General features: G+C 41.4%; 1 protein-coding gene across 2 annotated transcripts in view; it reads left to right on the top strand.

Moving 5' to 3' along the window:
- The window catches only part of LOC124272782 (aminopeptidase O-like), a 100951-nt gene that overhangs the window by 72672 nt on the left and 4261 nt on the right, over window positions 1-24018 (top strand). Inside the window, exons 10-13 of one of the 2 annotated variants that reach the window (XM_046707984.1) lie at window positions 7011-7074; window positions 11874-11933; window positions 14976-15068; window positions 23113-23229. In XM_046707984.1, coding sequence (XP_046563940.1) covers window positions 7011-7074; window positions 11874-11933; window positions 14976-15068; window positions 23113-23229 — 334 coding nt within the window. Of the gene's footprint in view, window positions 1-7010; window positions 7075-11873; window positions 11934-14975; window positions 15069-23112; window positions 23230-24018 lie in introns of those variants that run through there. The other variant, XR_006897427.1, reaches the window with a different exon arrangement.

Genomic DNA, 24018 nt, shown 5'->3' on the forward strand with positions numbered 1-24018 from the left:
TTCTGCTTGACAGTCCCCATCTCCCCATGCTTGTGTCTTGGTGGGTGAGGTTAGGGGTGACACCAGCTGCTTGAGAGTCCAAGCTCAGCTCCTGCAAGGGATTGGTATACTTGTAATGGTGCTTTGAAACCTCCCTCTTTTGGAGGTTGTTGAAGTAGAGTGTCCAATATCAGTAAGGCCTTGTGTCTTGTCTAGTTTAATGTCTAGTGTCCTGCCTATTGCTATGTCTACTGCTATGTCTAATGAAATGCCTAGTGTCATATTTTGTGTCGTGTCTTATGTCTAGTGTCATGTTTGAAGTCTTGTATCATACCTAGTATCATGTTCAGTTTAATGCCTTGTGTTATGTGTCATGCTTACTGTTATGTCTTGTGTCATGTCTAGTGTCATGGCTTGTGTAGTAGTCTCGTGTTATGCCGAGTGTCATTTCTGATGATGTAACTGAAACAAAGCTCCAAAGTCACTCACTAACTCACTCATCCCAGTACTCTGGTAGGGCATGCAGGATTAAATCACAATTTTTAATTTGAGCAGTTCAAAATATTCATGTCAGATACAAATCAAATAACAGATCAGTAATAAAAGCCCTAATGTGTAATCTGAACATCATCCTCATAGGTCAGGAAACTGAGTGTCAAATAGTCAGCTTGATAGGCATGTAAACCCTTACCTCTTCCACACCAACATCTGCAGAAATCACTAAATCCAAGGATTCTCTTGACAAAAGGCACTGGGAGTTGCTGGTAATACATCCTGTCTCGTAGCCACTTTAGATTAGTTCCTAGATTTCATCCAATGTTTTAAAGAAACAAGAAAGGTATCTACATCTGTCAAGGGTGTGATTCACATAAACAGATTTAGTAGAACCATGTATGTCATCAAGTGAGGAAGGGATTGTCCTTTTAGGAAGGGACAACTACGGAAAGTGAGTCAAGGACTTCCTGGTTAGGTGGACAGGGATAAGAATTTCATAACTACTGGCAAACAAGGATAAGTTGAGCACCGACCTGACAGTTGACCCATATTAGCATGTATGAGTGCAGCCGACTGGCGCTTGCCAGTGTTAGTGAAGGGGCCCCAGGTTGATTGTCCGCGATCAAGTGTAGTGCGATGGGTGAAGCGCATGGCCTGTCTCAGCAAACACCTTACTTTGACATGTTTAATTCTCTCGACATATATATCTATATATCTGAATATTACCGACCATGTGACAGTCTTATGAGCAAGGCATGTGCAGCTACGCGTGGAATCAATTTCATGATGACGTCATGCAGTGCACGTGTACTAGCATACATCTGCTCTATGTTTCACAAACCAAATGGGTTTACTCATTGCCATGCACCATCTACTTCTCGTAAAAACATTCTCTGCGCCGATCCAACTTATCCTTGTTTGCCAGTAATATATCATGCATTTACAAATATTCACAGTTACGTTTTGTGGTGGTGGGGCATGTCATAGCATTTCAGGAATGCTCATGTTAAATGAAGAAAGGCAAGATTCTCTTTTTGTACTGATTTGTTCCAGACTTTCTCACTCACTTTCTCATGCATGAGAATTATGCTTTTTCTGGTAGCTGGGAAGTATTTTCCACATTTTACCACCCCATGTTTTAGTCTTATAGAATATTGAGTGACTTGCTACTTATTGTGACAATCGCAGACTCAAGGTTTCTTCTCTGCTGGCTTTCTGAAATATTTGACAGCTGTGCCAGACGAGCTGTTGGACACTTTCTGTTGGTGTTTTTGTGGAGTCTTGGTTTATACCTGTTTCTTTCCTTATGATCACAGCTGCTAGGTGTCTACATGTGAAGGCTTGTATTATTGGAAGACCTCTGGTACATGAGACAGATGACAAGTTATGTCATGATAGGAAACAAAACTTTAGAATAGTTTCCTGTGAGGATTCAAGGGTTAGAATTGAAGTGTACTAAGATTTGCTTCAAGGGGGTGGAAGTTTACCAACAAGGATCTGTTGTTGAGGTTATGATCCCATGGAAGATGTGGGTTAGACTTGATCTTCAGTAGCTCATGCTTGTTGTAAGAGATGACTAACGGGATCGGGTGGTCAGGCTCGCTTACTTGGCTGAAAGATATCATCATATCCCAATCATGTAGATTGATCCACCAAAGAAGTAAGCCATTCAGCTGTAGGATGCAGCTGTCGCCTATTTGAAACATTACATTGATAAAAAGTTAACCTATAAATAATACTTCAAGGCAATAACGAATTCAAGTTTCTTGCAGATCCAGGTTTTGTGCTGACTTTTTCAATAATATACTGAACATCATTGAAAACACACCACCTGTAAATTTTGAAATATGGTAATAGGATTGTTTTGAGAGTGAAAATGAACGTTGGAAATGTTGTTAATAACACAAAAGACAATAAATAATGCTGTACATTATGCGTTAAACATGCTGATTAGGGGTATAAATGACCGTCGGCAAAAAACATCCTCATTTTAGCAGTACCTCCACAAGTAAAGTTTATTTTGCAATGCCAAGATTGTCACCAGAGGAACGAGAACGGGCGTTGGGCATGTTGCAGGTTGGCACATCAAGCAGGATTATTGCCAGACGATTTGGTTGCCATCTTTCCACCATCATAAGACTTGCCAACAGGTACCAACAAACAGGAACCACAAGGGACTGCCAACGTCCTGGCCAGGTACGTGTTACCACCCCTCACCAAGATCGAGACATTGTTCGGTGCCATATTCGGGATGGTACGTTGCCGGCTGCCAGAACCACCAACGCTGTCCAAGGCAGACATGGTTTGATCAGTGCTTCCAGTGTCCGACGCCGTCTCTGTGCAGCAGGATTACGGTGTCGACGCCCTTATGTTGGACCCATCCTGACTGATAGACATCGCCGTGAATGCTGACGATGGGCTGAACAGCATCGTTTGTGGTTGTTACGACGTTGGCATGGTGTTTTGTTCTCCGATTAGTCACGATTTCACTTGCGAAATGCTGATGGGCGTCTACAGGTATGGCGTCGACGGGGAGAACGTTACCATCAGGACTGTGTTGTGCAAACAGATCGGTGGGGTGGAGGAAGCATTATGGTGTGGGGCGGGATCAGTTATCATCATAAAACCGCTCTGGTAGTTTGTCGTGGCAGAGTAAATGCCCTTTACTACCGTGACACCATTCTTCAGAACAACCTCGTTCCCTTCTTTAACCAACATCAAGATCTGCACACATTCCAGCAGGACAATGCTCGAGCGCACACTGCACGTGTTGAAACACAGTTTCTGGCAAACAACAACATTCCTCTACTTCCATGGCTTGCATTGTCACCAGATTTGTCTCCCACTGAACACTTGTGGGATTACATCAGCCAACGCCTCTCACGTCGCCCACAGATCAACAACCTTGGGGAACTTGAGAATGCCTTGCAACAAGAGTGGAATGCATTGCCTCAAAACATTATTCAGAGACTTATCAGTTCAATGAGGAGACGTTGCACAGCTTGTGTTGCTGCTAATGGTGGTCATACATGTTACTGACTTTCCAATTTGACTCCATCTTTCTTTCATGGTCAGCTGAATTAAAACTTCACTGTTTTGCAGGATTAGTTCTTGCTTCTTTTCTTTACCAATCATTGGACTACAAAAGTATGTAAAATTTACACCGATTGCTCAATTATAATCTTGGAAATCCAAACTAGTACAGGTGGTGTGTTTTCAATGATGTTCAGTATATTTTTGTCAGGCGTAAATCATCTAATGTCGGACTAACAAAACCACATTGCTCTCGAAGAAGTTCATTGGACACTACCTGTGAAGATCCGGGTTAGAATGTTTTGGTCTTCAGTAACCATTGACTTGTTATACAGCCTTGTTATACAGCATTGTTACACAGCATTGTTGTACAGCCTCGTTCCACAGCATTGTTACACAGCCTTGTTATACAGCATTGTTATACAGCCTTGTTATACAGCATTGTTATACAGCATTGTTATACAGCATTGTTACACAACATTGTTATACAGCATTGTTATACAGCCTTGTTACACAGCATTGTTATACAGCCTTGTTATACAGCCTTGCTACACACAATTGTTATACAGCATTGTTCTACAGACTTGTTCTACAGCATTGTTATACAGCCTTGCTACACACAATTGTTACACAGCCTTGTTACACAGCCTTGTTATACAGCATTGTTCCACAACATTGTTATACAGCCTGGTTCCACAGCATTGTTTTACAGCATTGTTATACAGCCTTGTTACACAGCATTGTTATACAGCCTTGTTACACAACATTGTTATACAGCATTGTTATACAGCCTTGTTACACAACATTGTTGCACAGCCTTGTTATACAGCATTGTTATACAGCCTTGCTACACACAATTTTTATACAGCTTTGTTCTACAGCCTTGTTCTACAGCCTTGCCACACACAATTGTTATACAGCCTTGTTATACAGCCTTGTTCTACAGCAATGTTACACAGCATTGTTATACAGCCTTGTTACACAGCATTGTTATACAGCCTTGCTACACAACATTGTTACTCAGCCTTGTTATACAGCCTTGTTCTACAGCATTGTTACACAGCATTGTTATACAGCCTTGTTACACAGCATTGTTATACAGCATTGTTATACAGCATTGTTATACAGCATTGTTATACAGCCTTGTTACACAGCATTGTTATACAGCCTTGTTACACAGCATTGTTATACAGCCTTGTTACACACAATTGTTACACAGCATTGTTATACAGCATTGTTACACAGCCTTGTTATACAGCCTTGTTACACAGGTATGTTATGCAGCATTGTTATACAGCCTTGGTACACCCAATTGTTATACAGCATTGTTATATAGCATTGTTATGCAGCATTGTTATACAGCCTTGTTCTACAGCATTGTTATACAGCCTTGCTATACAGCCTTGCTACACACAATTGTTATACAGCATTGTTAATACAACCTTGCTACACACAATTGTTATACAGCATTGTTCTACAGCCTTGTTATACAGCGGAGTTATACAGCCTTGTTCTACAGCATTGTTACACAGCCTTGTTTTATTGTTAATACAACCTTGCTACACACAATTCTTATACAGCATTGTTCTAGAGCCTTGTTATACAGCATTGTTATACAGCCTTGTTATGCAGCCTTGCTACACACAATTGTTATACAGCATTGTTATACGGCCTTGTTACACTTCATTGTTATACAGCCTTGCTACACAACATTGTTACACAGCATTGTTATACAGCCTTGTTCTACAGCATTGTTACAATGTTTGCAATGTCTATTACATTATAATGTTGATCATCAACTTGATCATTGTATTCATCACCATCAGAAACTACTCATCAGTCTGTTTTCCCCTAAACCTGGACTTGTGAATTGTTGAGAATCTTCCCATCTAAAAATAGTACAAGTCTAATCAAACATTTGTGTGTATATGTATGGACACAGGCACTGACTGAGTGTGAGGAAGCTGGTTTCATTGTTGAACAGTAGTTTTCATTAACTTCAGAGGCTGATTGGACAGCAAAGTTCTTCAGTAATCCTGGAATCTAAATTATATTACTGGTTCCTCATTCAGGCATCAGAAGCCTGGAATTGAAGGATTAAGAGAAATATTGTGTAATTTGAAATATCAAAGCTTGGCTCTCCATGACAGAGCTGTCATGGAACATGTGGCATGATGCTGTCTAATGGCGGTCTCCCAGGGGAGGAAGGGGACAGGACTGAAGCTTTTTACAAAAATGAAATATGAATAGAAATACAGGCCAGAGCAGGTCTTTCATATCAGAATCAATAGTGATTAAGGAATTGTTTCAGTTAACAGCCAGGCACCTAGTTCTGTTAGTGGACCACTAATTAGTCTGTTGTTAATAGACAGGCACCTAGTTCTGTTAGTGGACAAATAATGAGTCTGTTGTTAATAGACAAGCTCCTAGTGCTGTTAGTGGACAACTAATTAGTCTGTTGTTAGTAGACAGGCACCTAGTTCTGTTAGTGGACAAGTGATTAGTCTGTTGTTAATAGACAGGCACCTAGTGCTGTTAGTGGACCACTAATTAGTCTGTTGTTAATAGACAGGCACCTAGTGCTGTTAGTGGACCACTAATTAGTCTGTTGTTAATAGACAGGCACCTAGTGCTGTTAGTGGACCACTAATTAGTCTGTTGTTAATAGACAGGCACCTAGTGCTGTTAGTGGACAAGTGATTAGTCTGTTGTTAATAGACAGGTAATACATCTGTTGTTAGTGGACAAGTAACAGTCTGTTGTTAGTGCTGTTAGTGGTTACATTACAGTCACTAATTAGTCTGTTGTTAATAGACAGTGGTCATTGCTACTGTCAATATGGTCTGCTGTTCACAGACAAATGGCTGATCTCCTGTATGGAAGGGCTGGTGTCAACCCTACTGGATAGTGTTCATATATATATGCTTAATATAGAGCCTGTATCATACAATAGACTCTGATTTCAGCATAGATATGTATTTATTATGGAAAGGGGTAATCACTTCTTGGCATCACTGACCGCCTCCGTGGTGTTGTGGTTAGAGCATCCGCCCGGAGAGTGGAAGGTCGCGGGTTCGATCCCCGACCGCATCATACCAAAAGACGTTAAAATATGGTACTTGTTGGTTCCTGCCTGGCGCTCGGCATTAATGGGTACAACAAGGACTGGTCGCCTCGGAGTCAGTATAATGTGTCTGAGTGGGGTATTCATGCTTCACTGCGGCATGGTATCTCAGTTGGCTAGCACTATAAAACCAGCTTCAGTCTGGGCTAGTACAAGCAGCCGCACATACACACACGCATGCACATCGCCATATGAGCGAAATATTCTCAAGTACGACGTTAAACCCAGTTTCACCTCACCTTTTGGCACACTAAAATGTCTTGATAATGACCACTAGATGACACTATACATGAAGGATGTAATCTGTAGAGTATTATGGATTGGTCTGATGTTCTTCATATGGACTTACTAATTATAGCTTTGTTTGTCTCTGCTGCAGGACTGAGGGTCTGAGTGAACAGCAGCTGACCGCAGAGTGGCTGGACTGTCCACACCTCCCCCAGGTAGGTGACACCACCACCCACCACCAGATAGCCATGCCTGTACATTTAGTAAGAGTGAAATACCAGTGATTGTCCCATGTCATTAAGATTGGTGACTGACTGATTGCCTGGATGACTGCTTGCATGTCCTGGTGGGCCTGGTTCAGACACAGGTGTGTTCTGGTGAACCTGGTCCAGACTCAGGTATTTTCAGGTGTGCCTGGTCCAGACTCAGGTGTGTTCTGGTGAACCTGGTCGAGACGCAGGTATGTTCTGGTGCCTGGTCCAGACACATGTTCTGGTGGATGTATGTTCTGGGTGCCACAGGTGGTTCTGGTGAACCAGACTCAGGTATGTTGTTCTGGGGTGTCTGGTCCATACTCAGGTATGTTCTGGGGTGCCTGGGTGTGTTGGTGGGCCTGCCCTGGTCCAGACACAGGTGTGTTCTGGTGAACCTGGTCCAGACCTGGTATGTCCTGTGTTCTGGTGAACCTGGACCAGACACAGGTATGTTCTTGGGGTGCCTGGGTGACACCTGGTCCATACTCAGACACAGGTATGTTCTGGGTATGCCTGGTCCAGACACAGGTATGTTCTGGTGGGTGTGGGTGTACCAGACCTGGTGTGCCTGGTCCAGACATATTCCAGACACAGGCATGTTCTGGTGAGGTAGACTGGTATGTTCTGGTGAACCTGGTCCAGACTCAGGTATGTTCTCGGGTGCCTGGTCCAGACACAGGTATGTTCTGGGGTGGTCTGGTGAGACAGAGGTGTATGTTCTGCCTGGTCCAGACACAGGTGTGTTCTGGGTGTGCCTGGTCAAGACTCAGGTATGTCCTGGTGGGCCTGGTCCAGACTCAGGTATGTCCTGGTGGGCCTGGTCCAGACACAGGTATGTTCTGGTGAACCTGGTTCAGACTCAGGTATGTCCTGGTGGGCCTGGTCCAGACACAGGTATGTTCTGGTGAACCTGGTTCAGACTCAGGTATATTCTGGTGGGCCTGGTCCAGACACAGGTATGTTCTGGCGTACCTGGTGTAGACACAGGTATGTTCTGGCATACCTGGTGTAGACACAAGGTATGTTCTGGCGTACCTGGTGTAGACACAGGTATGTTCTGGCGTACCTGGTGTAGACACAAGGTATATTCTGATGAACCTGGTCCAGACTCAGGTACGTTCTGGTGGGCTTGGTCTAGACACAGGTATGTTCTGGGGAACCTGGTCCAGACTCAGGTATGTTCTAGGGTGCCTGGTGTAGACACAGGTATGTTCTGGGGTGCCTGGTCTAGACACAGGTGTGTTCTGGTGAACCTGGTCCAGATTCAGGTACATTCTGGTGGGCCTGGTCTAGACACAGGTATGTTCTGGGGTGCCTGGTGTAGACACAGGTATGTTCTGGTGAACTGGTCCAGACACAGGTATGTTTTGGTGGGCCTGGTCTAGACACAGGTGTGTTCTGGGGTGCCTGGTGCAGACACAGATATGTCCTGGTGAACTTCAATTCTGATGTACGTGATCCAGCCCTTAACCCCCTTGATGCCGAGTTTTTTTTCAGGCGCACATTTTCATATGCTTTGAAAAGTGAACGTTGTGCGAGAATTGCGCTCGCGTGGTCCTGGATCTACGTAAGGCTATAAAATTACACAGAAGTGTAGAATATTAAATTTCCTATCCGTTGGTATTAATATAAGTGCAACTACCTCGGCGGTTTGAGAAATAGACCTTGCTAAATGTTGTCAAAATTTTTGTTATGCGTTAAAAAACAGTAGATTTCTCCGCTTTTTATCGCGCACCGATAAAAGCACTGTGCTACGAATTTTTTATTTTGCCATCTTTACGGAAAGTGTGAGTGAAGAAAATACAGCCTGATATCTGAACGACATAGTGTATATGAATTGGATTTATGTGCTTATGTATAACTTTATGCACTCAACATTAAAAATGACTCGCAATAATTGTCAAAAATGGATTTTCTTCTACGACGTCAAACGACGACAGAGAGGTCATACACGTAATAATGATAAGGGGGCATAACTCTGTTATGCTTAATACTAGGTCAATGTAACTCAAATCACATGTAGAGTATTTGTTGTGGATACGGACGCTATATTCTCGTTAGTTTTTGTTCACGGTGAACCAAACTATTCCAATTCAAAGTTCCCCAATAAGAGCGGATACGCTTTGGTAGTTTCACAATTTATAAGAAAAGATGACAACGTACTACATGTGAAAGCACGTAATAGCGATTTGGATGGCCCTATCCGATATATAAGTTAGTTCTTAGATTCCCATATTCTCCTGTTTGTGTAGATGTACTTTGACTAATTTTGCATCGTTATTACCAGAGTACTAGCCATATCTTCAAATGTAATGAAATTGCTGAAAATAATACAACATTTTAGTTGATGTCATTGCTTGTTTTGTGCGTTTTGCGACGTTGGAAAAAGACGACATTGGTATGCTGACTAGTATATATCTCACCTAATTCCATTAATTGTGTGAAAGGTCTCGGCTTCTTTGTCAGAATTAACACTCTTTAGACAAAACATAAAATGACTGGTTTTTCCATTTAAATAGTGTCCTGAATATATCAACAATTAGACAGTTTGACGTGATTTTGTAAACACTATCCAATATGGCAGAAAGCGCTCTACGGCGTTCGTGTAAGTGTATTTTCGAAAACATCCCAACCGATTCTAGATTCATTGGCAACGTTTAAGAATTATCATTAGCGATTTCATGTAAAAGTGATATCAGTGTTCATTAATATGTTATTTTTTAAATTCAGTACTCCCAGTAATTATCCGATTTTCACATTTCAAAATATACAGCAAATAACGCTGTGAATCGCGATTTTGTACTGTGTCAAAAATGGCGACATTTTCGATGAAGCCTATTTTGAAAGGTCATTTTCAGCACTTGAGCTTTGTCTAAAATAATAGTGGATGGTATCAAGAAACAGGAAATTTCCCACAGAATTCGAAACTGTGAAGTGTATTTATGTGCATGGGATATTTTGATTTTTATTGGACTTGAAATTGAGGGTTGAAGGGGAAGGACATATATGTCCCTGTGGCATCCAGGGGGTTAAACAACAGTCGGCATATAACTTCATGTTACATCAAGTCAGATCTTTATTATTTTCAAATTAATCATGCTGCACTGTGTGTATGTGATTATTTGAACACTCAGTTTAAAGTTTTATGTGATGTGTTGCCTGGAGGTAATTGGTTTTCTGCCATGGTGTGTTATTAAACTAAGTGTAATGATCCAAGGTGAGTCTGTCCACTCCTCCCCTCCAGCAGGATCACAGAACTCAGTTGTTACACTGGATCTGGATGATTGTATACGCTACATAACACACAAACACTCAAACAACTTAAGGAGCAACCTCTTTTTGCCATGACAGATTAACTATCGTAATAGGCAATAATAACTGTTTTAGCGTAGGATATATGACACGCTTCATCCTCTGTGTGTGTAGCAAAGACAGCAGCAGAAACATCTAGTTTATATCATGCATGTCCCTGCAGAAGAGAATCCAGATGCCTTATTTGAAATATTTACATAATCCTTCAGTGGTAATCATTTTATTTAAAAACTACGGTCATTTGTTCTTGATAATGAATCAAGCTTCCTAATTTCTGCATTTTGAGGATGCCGAATTGTTTTGCTTATGATCTTAGACTCAAACACTTGCAATGTGTCATACAACAAAGAGTGCTTCAGTTATCCATTTAGGAAACACATTCTTTGTAATCATCAAAAGACCCAATTCCATAATTACGAAAGATGACTTCCCACGTCACTCTTGTACGGATGATGGTAACCCAGTGGTTGGGTGTAGTGTCTGTAACAGCTAGATAGCTTCCCCTCTTTCACAAGAGTATTGGCCTGTTCTGTGCATTTAAACTGATGCTCGATGATGCCACAGCTTCATGGTGTTGTCATTAGCATCCACCCGGACATTGCAGTCACGCTTTTCCTCGTCATTGTAGGCATCATCATCGTCATCCCAACATTACAGTCATGCTTCTCCTCGTCAGTGATTCTCAGTCTCAGCACCCTATGTTTGTTAGTGTCCTGACTGATTATATACATCATTACTGATAATGTGCATGCCCAAACACAGAAGTAGAAGACGTAGTGGTTGTTTGCCATGAGCAACCAACAAGAAAATCAATGCTGAAAGAATTCATTTTGAAGGTAACAGTTTTAAATTAAGTGTAGTATTGCTTGCTTCAACATCTTCAAACTTTATACTGAAGTCTTAACAAGAGCTGTGATAAGCGTCCCTTTTTCAACAGTCAAAGATCTTTTTCACAAATTTGAGCACTAATAATAGGCCCATCCTAACCAGTATATCTTGGTCTAATATACTCATTAACACCTCTGCTGAAATCTTTCTTTTTAAAGTATCCTAAATTTAGATAAAAATATAAAAACATCTCAGATGAAAGACTTCATGCAAACATTATTGCCAGAAAGATTCTGGTCCTAATGTTTACAAATAACACAAGTTCTTAGAAGGACAATGTGGCTGCGTGTTTTGACAAAACCCAAACAAGAAACAGCATATAAATAACTTCTAGCATTATAGATTTCACTTGTGTGGACTAATAATGGATGCTGCTGTACTCAAAAAGACCCATCCAACATGTTCGTATATGTCTTGAATGTTTTCAGTGATTTAATCTTTAATATTATTGTTTGCTGATATACTTGTGTTTATATGCGTCTGCTCGACACCAGCACCTCAAGTGAGCCAGTCTCTCATCCCTAGATGGCCTGTTACATGTGTATTGGTCTTACTTTCAGGATGTATCTGAGTATTGCCCCAGCCAAGAAAACATTCTATACAGAGCTGTGAAGACACAGGTTGGTCAATAATTGTTCTAATTTTACTACAGAATTGTTTCTGTTCGGTACACTGGTTTGTTGAAGTAGAGAGCGACTCTCAAAATACTCAGAAATAAACATTGAAGACAAATGAAAGTTATGGTTGGACATTTCAGTGGATACAGAAGATGTTTCAAAGAATTCTTATTTCACTGTGCATATTTTTTGTCATTCCATAAGTGGTTGCAGTAAGATGAAAACATGCATTATCAAAGAAAGAGTCTCAACAACACACAGCTAATTTTAAAGGGATTACTTGCATAGTTTTCATCAGCATTGTTTTGCCAATTATTCATGGCTGGAAGTAGTCAGAAATATCCATCTGAAATGATCTGTTTCATCACTTTGTTGTGTAGAGATTTTTATGAGTGAATTGGTTTGATTCAATGTCACTTTGAACAGTACTTCAGAGATAGCATGGCTTGCAAGATTAGTTGTTGGGAAGGCTGATTCTAGTGGTGCAGGTAAAAAATGTTTATCATGGGGTCATTGACCTGTTGACCAAACTTTTCCGAACAAAGTCCTAGTGCATCATCCTTTGATTAATCTGCTTTACTGTTGTTTATACAGGATCAGACACAAAGGACTGTCTTGTGAATGATGTCTTTGCTTGTGTTACTCATAATACTTTGTGGGGCGGTGGGGTAGCCTAATGGTTAAAGCGTTGGTTCGTCACGCCGAAGACCCAGGTTCGAATCCCCACATGGGTACAATGTGTGAAGCCCATTTCTGGTGTCCCCCCCCGTGATGTTGCTGGAATATTGCTTAAAGCGGCGTAGAACCAAACTCAGTCAGTCAGGCATAATACTTTGTGTCAGATTTGTGACTACTTGTAAGCACTCTAATAGGAAGATTGTTTAGATAGATATCACTGGCTGAATTGCTAACTTGGAGTACACTATCTTCATACACCATGCAGTGTCAAGGTATATGTTTCGATGTTCAACACTGTGATGAACATCAGTTTGGGTGTTGACAATCAGGCTCAAATCCAGGTTTGTACAGGGGATGTGAGATTCAAACTGATGATCAGCTGATCCTGGTGTAGCCATGGGAGACTATTTAGACTGACATGTTTGCAGCTGCTGCTATGTCTCCGTTATAAGGAGTACTTGTATTGCTGAGACAAGCAAGGATTCATTTAAAAGCTTCACAGTAGCTTCAGCACTTGTCCCTGGTTCAGTCATCAGTGTAGCACTTGTCCCTGGTTCAGTCATGTGTATCACTTGTCCCTGGTTCAGTCATGTGTAGCACTTGTCCCTGGTTCAGTCATGTGTAGCACTTGTCCCTGGTTCAGTCATGTGTAGCACTTGTCCCTGGTTCAGTCATGTGTAGCACTTGTCCCTGGTTCAGTCATGTGTAGCACTTGTCCCTGGTTCAGTCATGTGTAGCACTTGTCCCTGGTTCAGTCATGTGTATCACTTGTCCCTGGTTCAGTCATGTTTATCACTTGTCCCTGGTTCAGTCATGTGTATCACTTGTCCCTGGTTCAGTCATGTGTAGCACTTATTGTCCCTGGTTCAGTCATGTGTATCACTTGTCCCTGGTTCAGTCATGTTTAGCACTTGTCCCTGGTTCAGTCATGTGTATCACTTGTCCCTGGTTCAGTCATGTGTATCACTTGTCCCTGGTTCAGTCATGTGTAGCACTTGTCCCTGGTTCAGTCATGTGTATCACTTGTCCCTGGTTCAGTCATGTGTATCACTTGTCCCTGGTTCAGTCATGTGTATCACTTGTCCCTGGTTCAGTCATGTTTAGCACTTGTCCCTGGTTCAGTCATGTGTATCACTTGTCCCTGGTTCAGTCATGTGTATCATTTATCCCTGGTTCAGTCATGTGTATCACTTATCCCTGGTTCAGTCATGTGTATCACTTGTCCCTGGTTCAGTCATGTGTATCACTTATCCCTGGTTCAGTCATGTGTATCACTTGTCCCTAGTTCAGTCATGTGTATCACTTGTCCCTGGTTCAGTCATGTGTATCACTTGTCCCTAGTTCAGTCATGTGTATCACTTGTCCCTGGTTCAGTCATGTGTAGCACTTGTCCCTGGTTCAGTCATGTGTATCACTTGTCCCTGGTTCAGTCATGTGTATCACTTGTCCCTGGTTCAGTCATGTGTACAACTTGTCCCTGGTTCAGTCATGTGTAGCACTTGTCCCTGGTTCAGTCATGTGTATCACTTGTCCCTGGTTCAGTCATGTGTATCACTTGTCCCTAGTTCAGTCATGTTTAGCACTTGTCCCTGGTTCAGTCATGTGTATCACTTGTCCCTGGTTCAGTCATGTGTAGCACTTGTCCCTGGTTCAGTCATGTTTAGCGCTTGTCTTTGGTTCAGTCATGTGTAGCACTTGTCCCTGGTTGTGAGCAGATATTTTACCTCAGAGATTACAAGATTATATTAGTACAGAGATTACAAGATTATATTACTGCAGAGTTTACAAGATTATATTGCTACAGAGATTACAAGATTATATTACTACAGAGATTACAAGATTATATTACTACAGAGATTACAAGATTATATTACTACAGAGATTACAAAATCATAATACTACGGAGATTACAAGATTATGTTACTACAGAGATTACAAGATCATATTACTACAGAGATTACAAGATTATATTACTACAGAGATTACAAGATCATATTACTGCAGAGATTACAAGATCATAGTACCACAGAGATTACAAGATCATATTACTGCAGAGATTACAAGATCATATTACTGCAGAGATTACAAGATCATATTACTGCAGAGATTACAAGATCATATTACCACAGAGATTACAAGATCATATTACTGCAGAGATTACAAGATCATATTACCACAGAGATTACAAGATCATGTTACTATAGAGATTACAAGATCATATTACTGCAGAGATTACAAGATCATATTACTGCAGAGATTACAAGATCATATTACCACAGAGATTACAAGATCATATTACTACAGAGATTATGAGAAATCTGTGTGTTCTAGTTATCATCAGAGTTTGACTGAAGGTTGCTGTTTCAGGTTGCTCTGGTGGAGTCTCACTGTCAGGGGATGGCACACTGCCACAGGAAGAAGAAGCAGAAAGTATCTCCCACAGAACTTACTCTGCAGAAGGTTGTTGTCTCATTAAGTTATTATGGAAAGATTATACAGACACACTCAAAGGCATACACCGGCATACACAGGCATACACCAGCATACTCAGACAGACGGATGGACAAACACAAACAGACAGACATATGTATGACAGACAGACACATACACATATATATGAAGCCAATGAGAGGACAGTGTTACACCGCACACACACAGACAGTTGTAAGGCAGCTATAAGCTAGTGTTAGGACAGTGTTATGCCACCCTGACATTTGCATGATTTTCATTCCCTCAATGGCCCACACTTCGCCGAGCCGATGATTAAGTCTTCGGGAACGAGCGCAAGGAGTGTGTGAGGGGTGTGGGGTGTGTGCTATGTCATAGAGAGAATTTGGAAGTTTTCCCGTGGCCAGCTGGCGTAAGGAAACCCCCGTGTCCAGGTCGTCAACAGGAAGGATCGTTCCTGAAGCATGTGATATCACTATTGTGGAACACCAACAAACAGACAATACGACAACTTGCCAGCGGACAGCCATCATCCTCCCAAGAAGAAAACCAGTAGAGGAAAGGGAAGACCAGTGCAGAAAACACAGGAAGAAGACGGGCCAGTGACAGAGATAGAGAAAGGGACAGAGGTTGCAGACAGGGAGAGGGATCGTTCTCCTCCTTGCTCCTCCTCCTCAAGTGTTGATGTTGTTCCAGAGACACAACTTGAAGTTGAACTGTCAAGAAAAGCCCGCAGTAAAGCAGGAAACGATATTCAGAGTGTCCAAGAAAGACATTCCTGAGTATGAGGTTACAGATGAGGGTACCAAAACAAAAAAATAGTAGAATATGTAAAACACTACAGAGAGTTGTATGATAAGAGACAGAATGACTGGCTCAATCTGGCTGCCAAATCCCAGTTATGGACGAAGGCTGGAGAACAACAGGAACCTCCTGCCACTCCTCTTCAGTTTTGAGGCAGCTGAGCACTTCGTCCTTGAAGGCCTCAATAATGGCTTTGCACACCTCTGGTAAGAACTTGCAGATTGTACTTGCTTTAACTCTGAAGCTGTACTGTAGACTTGGATAGGAATTTCCAGTGGCTGGGAAGCGGAGGGTGGCAGCCAGCTTGAGTCCAACTTCAAGCGGTTCTCTCATGAATGTGGTCTGTTTCTTAAGGTGAGGCGTTAACTTCGTCGCCATCTCTTAGACTAGCTCAGGTGTAATTCTCAGGTAATTCCTGTACATAGCCTGATCTTCCTTGTGGAGCTCTGTCAGTGGCTGAACACAATGTCCGAATTCATGTCTTCTAGACAACCATTCTCTAACCCAAACTGGCCTTGTTTTCCTTGTTCCAGTTGTATCTCCTCTTTCTCATGCTCTTTCTCGTGCTCTTACTGCCTTTTCTCCTGCTCTTCAAGAAGTACTAGTCCTGCAGCTGCCAGATATAGACACCTTCTGTGTTCTGCAATAACAATGTACCTGGCATTCAGCATGCTGTATCGCCCACAGCGAGTCGAGGAATGAAGCTCGGTGTGAACACACGCTTATATACATAGCGTGCCGCCAAGCGCGGACAAAGCGGGACCAAAACTATGGTAGAACAGTGTTACACTGCACACACATGCGACACAGCTGTAAGGCAGCTTATGGTAGAACAGTGTTACACTACACACACACAGACAGCTGTAAGGCAGCCTATGGTAGAACAGTGTAACACTGCACACATACAGACAGCTGTAAGGCAGCCTATGGTAGAACAGTGTTACACTACACATACAGACAGCTGTAAGGCAGCCTATGGTAGAACAGTGTTACACTACACATACAGACAGCTGTAAGGCAGCCTATGGTAGGACAGTGTTACACTACACACACACAGACAGCTGTAAGGCAGCCTATGGTATAACAGTGTTACACTGCACACATATAGACACAGCTGTAAGGCAGCCTATGGTAGGACAGTGTTACACTACACACACACAGACAGCTGTAAGGCAGCCTATGGTAGAACAGTGTTACACTGCACACACACATACAGACAGCTGTAAGGCAGCTTATGGTAGAACAGTGTTACACCACACACACAGACAGACAGCTGTAAGGCAGCCTATGGTAGAACAGTGTTACACTACACACACACACACACACACACACACACACACACACACAGACAGACAGCTGTAAGGCAGCCTAAGGTAGAACAGTGTTACACTGCACACACACAGACAGCTGTAAGGCAGCCTATGGTAGAACAGTGTTACACTACACATACAGACAGCTGTAAGGCAGCCTATGGTAGAACAGTGTTACACTGCACACACATAGAGACAGCTGTAAGGCAGCCTATGGTAGAACAGTGTTACACTGCACACACATACAGCTGTAAGGCAGCCTATGGTAGAACAGTGTTACACTGCACACACATACAGACAGCTGTAAGGCAGCCTATGGTACAGTGTTACACCACACACACACACAGACAGCTGTAACGGCAGCCTATGGTAGAACAGTGTTACACTACACACACATACAGACAGCTGTAAGGCAGCCCATGTAGTGTTACACTACATGAACAGGCAGTTACACTGTTACACACAGCACACACAGACAGCTGTAAGGGCAGCCTATGGTAGAACAGTGTTACCACTCAAGACAGCAGGCCTATGGTAGAACAGTGTTACACTGCACACACATACAGACAGCTGTAAGGCAGCCTATGGTAGAACAGTGTTACACTACACACACACACAGACACAGACAGCAGTGTTACACTACACACATACACAGCCTGTACAGACAGCCTATGGCCGCATGGTAAACAGGTAGAACAGTTTACACACACATACAGACAGCTGTAAGGCAGCCTATGGTAGGACAGTTTTACACTACAGGCTGTAAGGCAGCCTATGGTAGAACATATAGTGTTACACACACACACACACACAGACAGCTGTAAAGGCAGCCTATGGTAGAACAGTGTTACACAGCACACACATACAGACAGCTGTAAGGCAGCCTATGGTAGAACAGTGTTACACTGCACACACATACAGACAGCTGTAAGGCAGCCTATGGTAGAACAGTGTTACACTGCACACACATACAGACAGCTGTAAGGCAGCCTATGGTAGAACAGTGTTACACTGCACACACATACAGACAGCTGTAAGGCAGCCTATGGTAGAACAGCCTATGGTAGTAACAGCCTGTGGTAGGACAGTGTTACACACACACACACACACAGCTGTAAAGGCAGCCTATGGTATAACAGTGTTACACTGCACACATATAGACACAGCTGTAAGGCAGCCTATGGTAGGACAGTGTTACACTACACACACACAGACAGCTGTAAGGCAGCCTATGGTAGAACAGTGTTACACTACACACACACATACAGACAGCTGTAAGGCAGCTTATGGTAGAACAGTGTTACACCACACACACAGACAGACAGCTGTAAGGCAGCCTATGGTAGAACAGTGTTACACTACACACACACACACACACACACACACACACAGCTGTAAGGCAGCCTAAGGTAGAACAGTGTAACACTACACAGCACACACACAGACAGCTGTAAGGCAGCCTATGGTAGAACAGTGTTACACTACACATACAGACAGCTGTAAGGCAGCCTATGGTAGAACAGTGTTACACTGCACACACATAGACACAGCTGTAAGGCAGCCTATGGTAGAACAGTGTTACACTACACACACAGACAGCTGTAAGGCAGCCTATGGTAGAACAGTGTTACACCACACACACATACAGACAGCTGTAAGGCAGCCTATGGTAGAACAGTGTTACACTACACACACATACAGACAGCTGTACGGCAGCCTATGGTAGAACAGTGTTACACTACACACACATACAGACAGCTGTAAGGCAGCCTATGGTAGGACAGTGTTACACTACACACACATACAGACAGCTGTAAGGCAGCCTATGGTAGAACAGTGTTACACTACACAGCACACACACAGACAGCTGTAAGGCAGCCTATGGTAGAACAGTGTTACACTACCCAGCACACACATACAGACAGCTGTAAGGCAGCCTATGGTAGAACAGTGTTACACTGCACACACATACAGACAGCTGTAAGGCAGCCTATGGTAGGACAGTGTTACACTACACACACATACAGACAGCTGTAAGGCAGCCTATGGTAGAACAGTGTTACACTACACAGCACACACACAGACAGCTGTAAGGCAGCCTATGGTAGAACAGTGTTACACTACCCAGCACACACACAGACAGCTGTAAGGCAGCCTATGGTAGAACTGTGTTACACAGCACACACACAGACATTTGTAATGAAGGCTCTGGTAAGACAGTGTTAAACACCCTGCCCATAAACCACTTTCAGACAGAACACTGTCCTAACACACTGGCTTTATTAGACACTGCCAACTGATGACAGGCTCTCATGTTCTGTTTCTCTGTGTAAGTGTAGAGCAGTTCTCCAGGGACAAAGTGAATTATGCTACCAGTTAATCACCATTGTATAGAGTTTTACAGTTCCCTTGACAGCACCCATAGTGGTTATAGTGGCACATCACCTGTCATTAGTGAGCTTTTTTATTGGTTCATTAAGGCTTTGGGGCAATGGACATGACAGTGATGCCGGACATTCAGGTTTTAACCTGATGAGGATTATGACTGTGTAGTTCATGCTGATGTTGTGTTATGACTAATGATATGGCAGTTTGGTCATGCTCCAAATGTGTGTGTGGCATGTTTATGTGGGTTAATGAAGGTGCATGCCTGAAGATAGTTGCAAATATCCATAGAGTAACCGGGACATGAGTATTGAAGAATAATGGAAAAGTTATAACAGCCACTTGAAGTAATCTGGGGACCACTGAGAATTTTTTAGTGGAGATAATTTTTTGTGGTTCACTCCTTGCTTGAGAACAATTTACCTTTTTGAGGGTTATTTACAAAACAATTGGATTTGAGCATTCAGCATGTCAAGCAAAAATTCCAGGGTTTTTATATATGAGGCAAACCCTTTTCTATCAGTATCTTCTTGATAAGATGTAAGAACCCTCTTGCATCTAGGATATAAAATATTATAAGTGTCACATTCTTTATCTCCTCAACTATAATAAAGTCAGATGTAATGAACAGTTAAATTTAGCAAACCTTAGCAAAAGTCCTTTCTTTAATGATCTCAATCACTGTAGTAATAGTTTGATCGGTTTTCTAGAAGTTGGTTAGTCAATAATAAAGCATATAACTTTATGGATAACAACTTCTTGTTTATTGCATAAAACGATGTTTGGGTGTAGATTCTTACACCATTGTCAAGCTAAAGGTTGTTAGGAATTGGTGAGTCAATTACATGCATACAACATTATGGATGACAACTTCTTGTTTATTACATAGCTCATAAAGTCACTTTTAGCTTGATAATGGTGTAAGAATCTTCTCTGAAACATCTCTTTATGCAGTAAACAAGAACTTGTCCTCCAAAAAGTGACATGCTTCATTACTGATTTGGCACTTCTAGAATGCCAATCCAATGATATGGCTGAAATATAGCTGATGTGACGTTAAATATTAATTCACTCATTTTATATTTTTGTACTTTGCCTTACATCAAATTGTTATTGTTAAACTAAGTGGCATATTTCTGCTTTTAAGGAAATTCTTATTTACCCACAATGTGCAGTAAGATGGAGTTAGATTTTATCACAGGCAGTCTTAGAATATGATGACATGAAGCGTGAATCCACAGTATGCAGCAAGATTTTATGCCATGGAGTGGCATGAGAAGACTCATCAGTGAGCCGAGAGCCGTAACTGCATGATATTGAGTTATGAAAATATTCTCATCTGAATTGTAATAGGAACAAGTTCAATATTTGTAGAAACAAGTAGGCATAAATGCTGAAGATTAAAACATCTTTTCCCCAGTTTTAATCACTTATATTTGCTCATCTTATGTATCTGTGAAATTTGCTAATTTCTCACGTTAATACTGTTCATCAGTGAAAGTAATACATTCATCTTAGGAACTTTATGATCATAATGAATATAATTGTAGATGATTTAGTAAGTTTTGTTTCCGGCATAGGGTTTTGTTAATTGTTTTTGTATATTTTCCTACCGTATGAAAGATGGTGACAGCAAACTATTGCTACTTTCAATACGATTAAGTACCTTCATCGATTAATTTAGATTAAAATCATTATTTCTTCAACCTGAGTACATGTTTTGTCCAAAAAGGTGGACATTGTTTACCTTCCAGGTGTGACAAGTTAAGATCTGTTCATGTTTGTGGTATCTGGAGTAATGTCTCCTTGTATGCTGTTTGCACTTAGGAAATATCAATATAATATTGACAAGCTTCTTTATACTGTGAGTTCCACATATCGAAGCATTGCACTCATGAAATAGAAGAAACTGTTATCCATAATGTTTGTCAATATTGTATTACCCAACTTCTAAAATGCCACTGAAGGAAACTATCAATATGAATTAATAATTTGACTTAAGACCAGACTTTTGATTGTATAACGTCTTTATGGCTTGCTTACCATTTTTGCAAACATAAGGTGTTATCACATACTTTCAGTTACTCATTCACAAATCTGTTTGGGCTGACATCCAAGATTCACTGATCTCTGATATTGATGATTCACATTTCTCAGAATAGTTCAGATGTAGTCCTTACCTTTGGTACTTCACCTTCAGAATAATGTGATTAGTGTCCTGTAATGTCTGGGAACAACACAATGAAACAACAGTCAACAGAGGCTAAACAGATTAAAACAATTTCCGTATCTCTTCAAACTTAATTAAAGGCCATTACAAATGTCAAATATGAAGGATTTATGAGAAATTATTTGATACCATGAATTATTCATGTCCTTGAAAGACAATGTATGAATACGAGTGAGAAAGACTATGTATGAATATGCATAGAATGAGTGAGAGGCCATTCATGATGAATGGAAGTAGAGGTGGGTTTAGTTTCTTATTGCAGTAGTCATTTTGATGGAGTTTGACATAATATGATAATCTTCCAATGCTGAATATCAGTAGGAACGAGTCATTTAATGCCAAGGATGTGTTTGATTATGAGGGAGCAGATTACAATGGCGTGATGACATCAATACAGTGTGAAGTAATACCAAAAGTGTACTGTCGGCATTTTCAATCTTTTAGAATAGATATTGAGGCTGTCATGTTCTGTTGAATATTGAAAGCTAGAGTGACATGTTCTGTTGAATATTGAAAGCTAGAGTGACATATACTGTTGAATATTGAAAGAATTAGGCTGTCATGTTCTGTTGAATATTGAAAGAGCTAGAGTGACATGTTCTGTTGAATATTGAAAGCTAGAGTGACATATACTGTTGAATATGGAAAGCTAGAGTGACATATACTGTTGAATATTGAAAGCTAGAGTGACATGTTCTGTTGAATATTGAAAGCTAGAGTGAAATATACTGTTGAATATTGAAAGAATTAGGCTGTCATGTTCTGTTGAATATTGAAAGAGCTGGAGTGACATGTTCTGTTGAATATTGAAAGCTAGAGTGACATATACTGTTGAATATTGAAAGAATTAGGCTGTCATGTTCTGTTGAATATTGAAAGAGCTAGAGTGACATGTTCTGTTGAATATTGAAAGCTAGAGTGACATATACTGTTGAATATGGAAAGCTAGAGTGACATATACTGTTGAATATTGAAAGAGCTGGAGTGACATATACTGTTGAATATTGAAAGAATTAGGCTGTCATGTTCTGTTGAATATTGAAAGAGCTAGAGTGACATGTTCTGTTGAATATTGAAAGCCATAGGGTGACATGTTCTGTTGAATATTGAAAGAGCTGGAGTGACATATACTGTTGAATATTGAAAGAATTAGGCTGTCATGTTCTGTTGAATATTGAAAGAGAGCTAGAGTGACATATACTGTTTAATGTTCATAGGTATTGGCAATATCAACATCAGTTTTAATAAAAGTTTATATGTAGAAAGTAACAACTTCCGTTGCAAGAAATATATTGCTTGATTTCTCAGTGTGACTGTTTTGTTTCAGCTTGACCCTGACCAGCTTGTGCTGTTTCTTGAGAACCTTCTGCAGCTCAACCTCATATCAGGAAATGTCCTTGACCTTGTACATAGGATATACCTACTGTCATCAGCTAATCCAGATGTAGGTATTTATGAACAAGATCTTTGCACATACTCTTTCCCCATAGAGATTACTTCAAGGGGTCTGTCAGCTAACCTTTAGCTTCGCTGGGGAGATCAGCAGCACTAGCATAGGACAGGGACACTGAAAACAATGCTAGGGATATTAGCAGCACTAGCATAGGACAGGGACACTGAAAACAATGCTAGGGATATCAGCAGCACTAGCATAGGACAGGGACACTGAAAACAATGCTAGGGATATCAGCAGCACTAGCATAGGATAGGGACACTGAAAACAATGCTAGGGATATCAGCAGCACTAGCATAGGACAGGGACACTGAAAACAATGCTAGGGATATCAGCAGCACTAGCATAGGACAGGGACACTGAAAACAATGCTAGGGATATCAGCAGCACTAGCATAGGACAGGGACACTGAAAACAATGCTAGGGATATCAGCAGCACTAGCATAGGACAGGGACACTGAAAACAATGCTAGGGATATCAACAGCCCTAGCATAGGACAGGGACACTGATAACAATGCTAGGGATATCAGCAGCACTAGGATAGGATAGGGACACTGAAAACAATGCTAGGGATATCAGCAGCACTAGCATAGGACAGGGACACTGAAAACAATGCTAGGGATATCAGCAGCACTAGCATAGGACAGGGACACTGAAAACAATGCTAGGGATATCAGCAGCACTACCATAGGACAGGGACACTGAAAACAATGCTAGGGATATCAGCAGCACTAGCATAGGACAGGGACACTGAAAACAATGCTAGGGATATCAGCAGC

Source organism: Haliotis rubra, unplaced genomic scaffold, assembly GCF_003918875.1.
Source record: "Haliotis rubra isolate DU_JTF1 unplaced genomic scaffold, ASM391887v1 Scf173, whole genome shotgun sequence".
In the NCBI taxonomy this organism is placed as follows: Eukaryota; Metazoa; Mollusca; class Gastropoda; order Lepetellida; family Haliotidae; genus Haliotis; species Haliotis rubra.